A 10,940-nucleotide genomic window follows, 5' to 3' on the forward strand; every position below is an offset into this window, starting at 1 on the left:
ATACAGGGAAAGTCTACGCAATGATCAGGAAGTGCAGATTAGCCATGAGCTCGCCTAGCACGCGGGTCTCGGGATCCACATGCCACATCTATGTAGGGTCTCTCGTTTCATTTCTAAGGAATCAAGGCTCTTGGGAACCAGTAGTTAGCGTAATGGCTATGTCGCTGGACTCCCACGTAGTCAACTGCAGTTCGCGTCCCGGACCCAGTGGCTTAGAACTCATGCCGGGTGCATGCGCGTGCGTGCCCAAGATCCCGGGAGGAGAATGGAGGAGAAGAGATTGCGGCGTGACCATCCCCCCTGGGGGGTGATTTCTTGCTTTCTGTCTCTATGTCTTTCTCTGTCTGGCGAGCGCACGTGCCCTATAGTGAAAACCTCTCCAAAAAAAAAAAAAAAAAAAAAAGAATCAAGGCTCTTTGGAGGAAAAAAAATTGATTCTGGGCCTGAGATTGGAAAAAGAATACAAGCCTGCAACATCTTATGCCAGAAACTAAGGAAGTACTTAAAGAATGATAAGAATATGTCAATGGAACACAAGAGCAAGCCTGAACGGGTTCCCTCAGGATGAATGCGGAATACTTAAAGCATAAAATCAGGAGTATTGTGTTACAAGTAATCTAATGAGAACCTCTGAGTTCATACTGACATAAATAAGTAGGGGAGAAGGGTAGGCTCTCTTAGTGCAGAATGACAATTAATACATATAAAGGCAAATACAGTCATACAACAGTCGGCAGAGGGCCAGCTGGTGGCTGGAGGTTAAGGTGGCTGGTCCAACATGGCCAACTACATGGTTGGAGTCCCCAACTCAGAAGCTTGAAAAACACACCAGGCACATATGTGTGCATGCCCAAAATCTTAAGAGGAGAATGGAAGAAAGAGAATTGCAATGTGGCCAACCCCCTGGGGGTTGTTCTCTCTCTCTCCCCACCCCTTCCCTGCCCCCAGGGAGGCTAACAGAGTAAGTTGAAGTATAATGAATGGATGAAACAGTGATTTTACAGTGGACAGACCTGGAGATGCACCTCCTGATATGACCCAAGGGCATATCATTGTCGGGATGCCTGACAAAAATACATAAATCCAAATTTAATCATGAGGAAACATTCAAAAAATCCAAATCACAAAGACATATATATGTATATACACACACACACACAGTTTTTTGTCTTTTTTCTTGAGAGAGAGATTTTTGCTATGGAGCACTTGTGCTCACCAGAGAGACAGAATGTGAGAAATCACCCCTCAGGGGTGATGGCCACACTACAAGTCCTTCTCCTTCATTCTCTCAGGATTTGGGGCACACGTACATATGCGCCTACCATGAGTTTCAAGCCCCCAGGTCTAGGACTCAAACCACGTTGACCATGTGGGAATCCAACACCTTAACCACGATGCCACCTGCTGGCCTCTATAACATATATATAAAAATATATGTAAATCTATATTGTATTTACATATTATATACATAATGTAATGTATTATACAGGTTATATATGATACATTGTATTTATATATCATGTATATATATTATATATCATGTATATATATACACATTTACATATAACATATATAAAAATATTAATATTGTATATATTATACATTAAAATATATAAACATATAAAATACATTTATGAATATATGTGTATAATAGAAATAATATATTTTATGTAAATATATATATTTTTAATTATGAGGTTGGGAAACACAAAAGCATGTTAAAAAACAGCTCAGATTACAGGGGCTGGAGGAGAGGTCCTATACTGTGTGTGGAACTTATAAACAAAACAGCCACAGGAGCACCAATGACATGCCTGACAACATTTAAATATAACTACAAATCCGATAATAGAGTGTATCAATGCCAAATTTCCTCATTTGGATATTTATTCTGCGCTATATATAAGAACATCTTTGATCTTGGAAAACACACACTGACGTTTAGCAGGGGAGAAGGGTATGATGTCTCGAAGCTATTCTCAAATGTTTCAGGAGAAAACTGCACACACACACACACACACACACAGAGGAAGAAAAACAGCAAAAAAAAAAAAAGGAAATTAAGAAAAACCCAGGCAAGTGAGAGTAAAAGGTACACAAGAGTTCTTTGTCCTATTGCAAACTTTCTGTAGGGCCAACATATCAAAAATATTAGATTACCAACACATACAGTTGTTATTCTCTATGAAATGAAGACACAGTGGCATAGTGGTTTTTTTGAGATTTATTTATTTTATTTCATTGGTTATTTTTTTAAATTTGACCAGAGAAAGAGAGAAAAAGGGAAAGTGAGAAAGCAAGCTGCCATGGGTGACCATATGGGAACTCAGCGCTTTTAAGCATCATGTCACCCACTGCTCCAGTGCAGATTTAGCCACAAAATCACTGAAAGCTAGGCTTAGGAGTTGCATCCAGGCCTTCTAAAGACAATTTTTTCCAGTGTCACTGCCCTCCCGCCCAATAAGACATTAATCAATCAACAAATCACCCCTTAGGTCACATTGCCGAACAATAAACAAGTGCTTGAAGAGAACTGGGGGGAGTGGGTTTTTTTGTTGTTGTTTTTGCCCTTTTTTTTCTTTTTTAAGGTTTTTTTGTCATAGGGTATGTGCACTTACCAGAGGGAGACAAAGGGAAAATGAGAAATCGCCCCCATAGGGGGATGGCTATGCTGCAATCCCTTCTCCTCCATTCTCTTCCTAGGATTTTGGCCATGCACACACAATGTCCCCAGCCTGATTTTCAAACTGCTGAGACCAGGATTCCAACAGCAATCATCCGAGTGGGAATCCAACACCTTAGCCACCATGCTACCTGCTACCCCTCTCTTGTGTTTTAAGCACCAGCTAGGTACTTGGCCATCTTGCTTGAAGACAAAGGAACTGACCCCTACATACTTTAACCCAAAAGCTAGATTTACAAACTGCTGGGAGCCCAAGTAAGATGGGTGAAAAGTAGTGTGTGTTTGAAACAGGCAAGTTTTTTAGGAGCCCTACTCAACTTTGAAGCTAGTGAATGCTGTGTCTGGCAGTAGATAACCCGACATCACCACCCTCTACTGAATATTTTTTATTTTTTTAAAATTTTTGTTGTTGTTTTTTCCATAGGGTATGTGCTTGCTGGAGAGAGACAGAGAGAGAGAGCGTGAGAGGCAAAAATGAGAAGTCACCCCCCAACAGGGATGGCCACACTATAATCCTTTCTCCTCCATTCTCCTCTCAGGATTTTGGGAATGCACGCACATGCACCCAGTGTGATTTTCAAGTTGCTTGGTCTGGGACACGAACTGCCTTCCACCATGGGGGAGTCCACCTGCCAGCATCACTTGCCACCTGCCAGCCTCGCTAAATACTTTCCACCTCCAGCACTTTTGGGGGCTGATAATTTTGCTTAAGTGCACTCACTGAGGATGGTCTATTTCAAGTAGGGTATGACTCACATTACAGAGTGGACATACATAATACGTGTATCTAACATTAATTCAACCACGTGGAGCTGTAAATAACCATGTGAATATAGACAATATAAATGATATATCCTGCCCAAGCCTAAGCCATGGAATGAGCATGAGATGGAAGACATGGATGTACCTGCTGTTCTTTTCATGTACTTGATGTGTTCTCTCTAAGGTGAACATGTCATATGCTAAGTGTGATCCAGCATTGAAAACTAGTGGGAATAAGAATTTTAGGTAAAATAGATTTCTAAAGAAGAAAATGGTTTAGTTTAAAAGCAGTGAAGTGTGGCCAGCAGGTGGCATGGTGGCCGAGGCACTGGACTCCCACATGGGCGACCATAGTTTGAGTTCTGGACCCGGAGGCTTCCTCTGTCACTTTGTCTCTCTCAAATGCATGTACCCTTTAACAAAGTAAAAAATAATAATAATGATAAAGATGGCATAATGGCTACTTTGCTGGACTCCCACATGGCTGAACACAGTTCAAGTCCAAGACCCAATGGCTTCACACTTAGGCCAGACGCATGTACATGTGTGCCCAAAATCCCAAGGGGGAATTGGAGAAGGGATTGTCAAGTGGCCGTCCTCCTAGGAGGGGTGATTTCTCACTTTCTGTCTCACTTTCTCTCTGGTGAGTACATGTGCCCCCTAGCAAAAACTCACTCTTAAACAAATAAAAATTTAAAAATAAATAAAATCTATGGTGCGGGGGGGGGCGGGGGGGGGGCAGGTGACGTGGTGGTTACAGTGCTGGATTCCACGTGGGAAACTCTGCAATTCAAGTTGTGGAAACAGCAGCTTGAAAAACATGCTGGGCACATGTGCATGTGTGCCCAAAACCTGGAGAGAAGAATGGAGAAAGGAGTACTGCATGGGCATCCCCAGTGCTGGTGGTGTGTGCGGGGGGAGATTTCTCATTTTCCCTCTCTGTCTCTCTCTCCAGCGAGTACATACACCCATGGCAAAATGTAAAATTAAAAAATAATCTTTTTTAGAGGACATAAAGAGGATTTTGTGTCCAAAAACAAAGATGAGGGGTGGAGTGAGTAGAGAGGACGAGAAGGTAACAGGTGGGTTTGTGGAAGCAGTGGTCTCCACTCCAGGGGCAGGGAGACTGAGTGGCAGACTGTACCTGAAGCTATGAGCCTTGGGGTGAAGTCTGATGTGAGTTTCTGCCCATTTCCCCCATTGGGTCCTGGCCTAAACCCAACCAAAACAGGCAAGGGAGCAGAGAGGAATTTCTCCCTAAAATTTCATCATCATTATTTTTAATGTCCTAGACTGCATGCACTCTCATTGGAGACAAAGAGAAAAAAAAGAGAAATCACTCCCTGAGAGAGAAGGCCTCAACACAATCCCTTCTCTACTTCGCTTCTTGGGATTTTGAGCACACACCTGGCATATATTTTAAACCACCAACCCAGAATCAAGCCATGCCACCATGTGGGATCCAGACACCTTAACCACCGCACCATGGTCTGGCCTGCGGGGATGATGTCAGGGCTGTGAAAATTCCCTGCACACTCTAATGGAGGATATGTCATCGCACATCTGTCTAAACTCACAGAGTGTACAATACCAAGAGTCAAGCCCAATGTAAACACAGAATTTGGGTGATCATGGTCACCCCAAAATCAACGGAGGTTAAACTGAAACACATGTCCCACTCTGGTGGGGGATGTTGGTAATAGGGGAGGCTATCTATGTGGAGGGCAGGAGAGAGATGGAAAATCTCTGTATTTTCTTCTCAATTTTGTTGTGAACCTAAAACCTTTAAAAAAGAAAAAAAAGAGAGAGATTTTTGCTATAGGATGTGTGTACAGACAGAGACAGACAGAAAGCTATAAATCACACACACCCAGGGGGACAGCCATGTCACAATCCCTTTTCCTTCATTATCTCTTTAGGATTTGGGGCACGCACTCACACATGCCTGCTGTGAATTTCAAGCCTCCGGGACTGGGACTCAAACTGTGGTCGGTCATGTGGGAGTCCAGAGACATAACCATTACATCAAGTGCTGGTCCCTGAAACTTTTCTTTAAAAAAAAAAAAAAAAAAAGACATTACAAAGAAAATGACAAAGCTTCACTGGCTAAGACTCAGGAAAACTGAGAGGTCTATGGTCTTCACAGACAGGAAGAGAACAACTCTTCTCTGAGTGAATCTAGAAACCTCACGTCCAGACTTGCGGTCTGTCACTGGAGACACCCTAATCTGGCCCCTGCCAGTGTCCAGGCCTCCAGCTTCACGCTCTTGCAGTGCCCCCTACAGCCCACTCTCCACACAGCAACCAGGACGTTACTACTCAAACCAGACTGAGTCACTTCCCTGCTCAATTGGCTTCCCACCTCACTTGGGTAAAGGCCCAAGTCCTTGGCACAGACCCACAGGCCACCAGCCACGTATGCTCATGAACTTCCCCACCCTCCTCTCTGCCCTCCTCTCCTCACTCGTTCCCCTTGCTCGGTCACCTGGGTTTGCAGGACCCTCCTCATGACCTGTTCTCCACTCCTGTCAGGGCTGCTCTTCTCCCAGAGGTCAGCAGTACTCACTGGCCCAGAGCCGACATCAACCCAGCCCTTTCCACTCACCCTAAATAAAGCAGCATTTCTCCCTCCTGTCTCCATCCCCCTAACCCTGCCGTAGTCTTCTCAACGGCACTGCCACTTGGTATACCGTCCACCCCTAGCAGAACACACACTCGCGAGGCTGGGACTTCGTCTTTTCATTCATTGCTACACAGTCAGAGTTTTTACGACAGTTCTATTAGTTCTGGCATGGGCGTGCCACACTCAGAAACATTTTTATTTCATGACGAGATAAACAAATGCGTGCAGTTCCAGTGAAATCTGCAACCGAATTTCTGAAAATTGATCAATTGATTCTAAAACGTACAAGGAATAAAGGTAGACAAGCAGCTAAGATTAAACTACAGACATGAACAAGAAGTACTTGCCCTTCAAGATTTCAGTTGCAAAGCCACCGTAATGGAGTAAGATACTGACATGTGAGTACATAGCCACGTAGAACAGAATGGTGTCCACACATGGCACGCAGCAAATGTGGATGTGTGAGAGCATGACAGCAGAGAATCGCAGACCGAGGAGGAAAACAATGGTGCTGCAATTGCAGCTTCACCCATGTGGAAAATAACATAACTGAATTCATGCCTTGTGTTCTAAACAAATTTGAGAAAATGTTAAGATCTGACATTCAAAAATCATCTAAACCTGTAAGAATAAAAGAGGTTGTTGTATGACCTTATGGTAGAGGAAGCTTATTAAAGCTATACACTAAAAAATAAGAACAAAGGATAGGCCACCAGGTGGCATGGAGGTCAGAGTGGCTGGGTTCCACATGGCCAACTACACAGTCTGAGTCCCAGACCCAGCAGCTTGAAAATCACACTGGGCGCCTGTGCGTGCATGCCTAAAATCCTGAGAAGAGAATGGAGAAGAGATTGCTGCGTGGCCATCCCCCATGGAGGGGGTTATCTCTCACCCTCCCTCTCTGTTGAGTCCATGTACCCTATAGCAAAAACTAAAATAAATTAAAATTTAAAAATAAAGGACAAGACATATTGGTTTGACTTAAAAATTAAAAACATGTGGGGCTGGCAGGTGGCATGCTGGTTAAAGGTATTGGACTCCCACATGGCCAGCTGCAGTTCAAGTCCCAGATCTGGCGGCTTGTTCTTTATTTCTCCCTGGTCAAAACTGAAAAATAATAAAAACATAGTTCTTTTTAAAAAATTAAAAACACCCATGATATAAATATATCAGAAACAGGTCTAAAAGACAAGTAACAAATTGGAAGATTTTGCAATATACTTATCAGTGGGAAGACTAATACCCAGGACGATAAAATCATACCTCATCTCATTAAGAAAAAGCCAAATGACCCTACAGAAAAAATAGGAAAAGTAGTACCAGGGATGTATCAATGAATAAATTAGAACTGTCAATGCACATATTTTTTAAATGCCTAGTCTCATTAGCAATCACAGAAAAGCTTATTGAAGAACAATTTTTTTAACTCATCAGACTAGAAATTAGACACAGTAACAAGTGTGGACAAAATGTGGAAAATAGGAACTTCAAATACTGCTAGTGTGACTGAAAACAGCCACTCTGAAGAATGTCTGGCCCTTATAAAATCTGGAGATGCACGTCTTTTTTGGTTTGTTAAATGGTTTTTCCTTTATTCGTGATACAGTGTGGGCATGCATGTGCACATGCAAGAGAGAAAGAGAACTCTCCACAGGACCTACTCAAGTGGTAATTTCCTTCCTCCAGTCCTCAAGCCCATTGGATCTTGGGCGAACACACATGCATGGCAAGTCTCAGGCCGACTAGGCCAGGGATTCTAACCGTGGTCACAATGTGGACTCCAGCCCTCTTGAATAGCACATGAGGCCTGAGGCACAGAGCTGGCTCAAGTGCGCATCTCTGACACAATAGTAGCACTGCTTCTATTGAAAAATACTGAATATACCTAAATAAACAAAATGTTCTATATTTATTCAGTAAACTAGTGATTATATTTAGCTAGATAGCACCCCAAAGACATAGTAAATAAAAAATAAAGAATACAGACAGTTTGATATTTACGTAATTTTTTTTTTGAGAGGTTTTTGCTATAGGGCATGTACACTCGCCAGACAGAAAGCGAGAGATCACCCCCTGGGGGGTGGTCACGCCGCAATCTGTTCTCCATTCTCCTCTCAGGATCATGGGCATGTGCACACACGCACCAGGCGTGAGTTTAAGCCACTGGGTCCAGGACTTGAACCGTGGCTGACTACATGGGAGTCTAGTGACATAGTCATTAGGCCATCTGCTGGTCCCGATATTTATGTACATTTGAAAGCTCCACACAATACCATTTCCTGAAACACAAGGTAAAAACGTAAAAAAAAAGATGAACATATACACTCATGGCAGTGGGTGCTTCTGCAGCAGAACGGAACTGTGAGAACTGTTAGGAAACTCCACTTAAAGCTTCATGTTTCATTTCTTTCAAAAAGGGAGAGTTACTACTTTTGGAGTTAGAAAAATGACTATTTATTATTTGATCTTTTCCATTATTTTTTCCAAGTTTTTACTGACATTCTACTTCCTCTAGTGCTCCAATACATGCTCTGTGTTCCAATACTGGTAGGAAAATGCACGTGCTGAATGCCCCGAGAACACTGTAATACTGGACTTAATATATGACTTAAATAATAGTCAAGTAAATTTGGGCTATACAGTTCAATCTGACCTGACCTTAGTATTAATCCAACTCTTCTGAGTTGAGACTCACAGCATTCACAAACAGTGACTTAAAGCTATCTGCATATAAAGTGTCTTCACTGCGATAAGGACATTTGAAGGACTGGTCTCATGCACATGTAGTCTCTAGTGCCATCTGGTGGAAAGAAAAGACGATCTCACATGCACCTTCCACAAAGGCCCACAGTAGTGGTGATGAGACCGACTTTCTTCTCAAAAATGCACCTTTCCTTGCTGAAGGTACTATGTAGTACACTATTAACGCTTTACTTTTTGTGGAGTCTTCTTCAGACCGGAAATTATTCAGCCTATGGCTTAGATAAGTAGCAGCTATTTGTTGGGAACCAGCAGTTAGCGTAACGGCTATGTCGCTGGACTCCCACGTAGTCGACTGCGGGTCATGTCCTGGCCCCAGTGGCTTAGAACTCACACCGGGCGCGTGTGCGTGCATGCGCAAGATCTCAGGAGAATGGAGGAGAAGGAATTGTGGCATGACCATCCCCCCTGGGGGGTGATTTCTCGCTGTCTCTCTGTCTCTGTCTGTCTGGCGAGCGCATGCGCCCTATAGCGAAAACCCCTCCAAAAAAAAAGAAAAGTAGCTATTTGTCTTCATTCTCTTAGTCAAACGTTCTTGGGGTGTTGGGGAGTGCTTTCTTGGCTTGCACTGACTTGTCTTTTGCAAGGTATCATTTAGAAAAAGCTGCTCTTTAGTTCCCACTCAGAGATCCCTTCCTTCACATGCTCCAATAGAGGACGTTTACCTTCTCTGTCCCCCAACTACTCCACAGTCATCATCCACATCTACCCACATCTCGAGCCCTCTAGAACAAAAAATTCCAACTGTGGACTTCTTTTTCTTCTAATAGTTGATGTCTATATAACAAAGTTTAGTGTCATTTATTTTAGCATTTTACTTTACATAAACTTATGATGGTAGGACTTTTTCATGTAAAGCACTTTGTAAATATAACATCATTCCGTAAATATACAGTGGGAGCTATAAACAGTTCTTTCTCCTAAGCACTGAATGAAATAGGAAAAAAAGTACAGTATCTTATCAATAAAACAGCCTAAACTGTTCAGACATTGGGAAATATGGGAAGAGGGCTAGTAATAGGAGCCAGGGGAGGGGCTCAGAGAAAAAGCATTCAGAAGATACAAGAACGTAAGGGTCTTTGTTGAAAATGATGCATATGGTAACATTCTTCATTGGGTTACCACACACTACCTGCATGCTGTGAAAAACCGTATTGTACACCATAAAGACGTACAATTAAATGTATATAATTATCAAATCAAATCAAATTAAATTTTAAAAAAGAAAAAATAATCAAGTAAAATATCAACATTAAAAAAAGGGGTGGGAGAGATAGCAACCAGGTCATTAACCCCTCAACGTGCAATACGGGGTTCCTTCCTCCAGAGACAAAACGGCGCAGGGTGGAGGAGTTACTCTGGAGAGTGCCCCGCTGTATGGAGACAAAGTCTATTCTAAATGGATTTCCATCATTGTTTTCTGTGGCTATGATTCCACTGGGGCTTCTGAACCTACTCTTGAACTGTTTCCAAATCAGCACTAGCGAAGAACATGAATAAATAAAGCCAAAGGCACTCCCTTCAGAATCTTCAAAAGTGCTTGACTTTGCTGGAGGCTTAAACTCAGTGAGCTTCAGTCATTTTACCCAGGTGATCCTGTAGGTTCAAACACACACACTGCATGGCTGGCCTCACGACTTCTCCTTCCTCCAGGTTTACGACAAAGACACTAATCCCCGTGTTCGGGCTGACTGACGTGAGTTCGAACTTGCTCTGAGTTGTCGGTAAGGAGCACTTGAGGTCAGTCACAAAATACTCAAACAGCCCTTTCATGTAGCCGCCGTGACTCACAACTAAGACGCTGGCTACTAATTCTGGGGCGCCGCTGTCCGGATTAAATTCGGAGCCGTGGTTTTTTCCTAAAGGAAATATCTCTGCCAAAGAAGCTTCCAGACAGTTGCTTGGAGCTCCTTGGGGAAACTGTTCTTTTTGGCCTGTTTCTTTCAGAATTAGTTGACAAAGAAATTCAAAAAAGTCTTTTCCACGCATTTTCACCTATAAGAAGGAAATGAAAAGAGAAATAGTTATGTCAGTGATTTCCTTAAAACATAAGCATAAGGCCAGCAGGTGGTGTGGTGGTTAAGGTGCTGGACAGTTCCACATGGTCAACCA

General features: G+C 42.8%; 1 protein-coding gene across 1 annotated transcript in view; it reads right to left on the reverse strand.

The window, feature by feature from the left end:
• Positions 1–9,550: 9,550 nt before the first annotated feature.
• Positions 9,551–10,940, reverse strand: part of TIGAR (TP53 induced glycolysis regulatory phosphatase) — a 34,173-nt gene continuing 32,783 nt past the window's right edge. The window contains exon 6 of the mRNA XM_006172033.3: positions 9,551–10,823. Within this exon, the coding sequence (XP_006172095.1) occupies positions 10,392–10,823 (432 nt within the window). The 3' untranslated portion in view covers positions 9,551–10,391. The remainder of the gene's footprint in view (positions 10,824–10,940) is intronic.

Source organism: Tupaia chinensis, unplaced genomic scaffold (genome assembly GCF_000334495.1).
Source record: "Tupaia chinensis unplaced genomic scaffold, TupChi_1.0 Scaffold150288_1, whole genome shotgun sequence".
In the NCBI taxonomy this organism is placed as follows: Eukaryota; Metazoa; Chordata; class Mammalia; order Scandentia; family Tupaiidae; genus Tupaia; species Tupaia belangeri.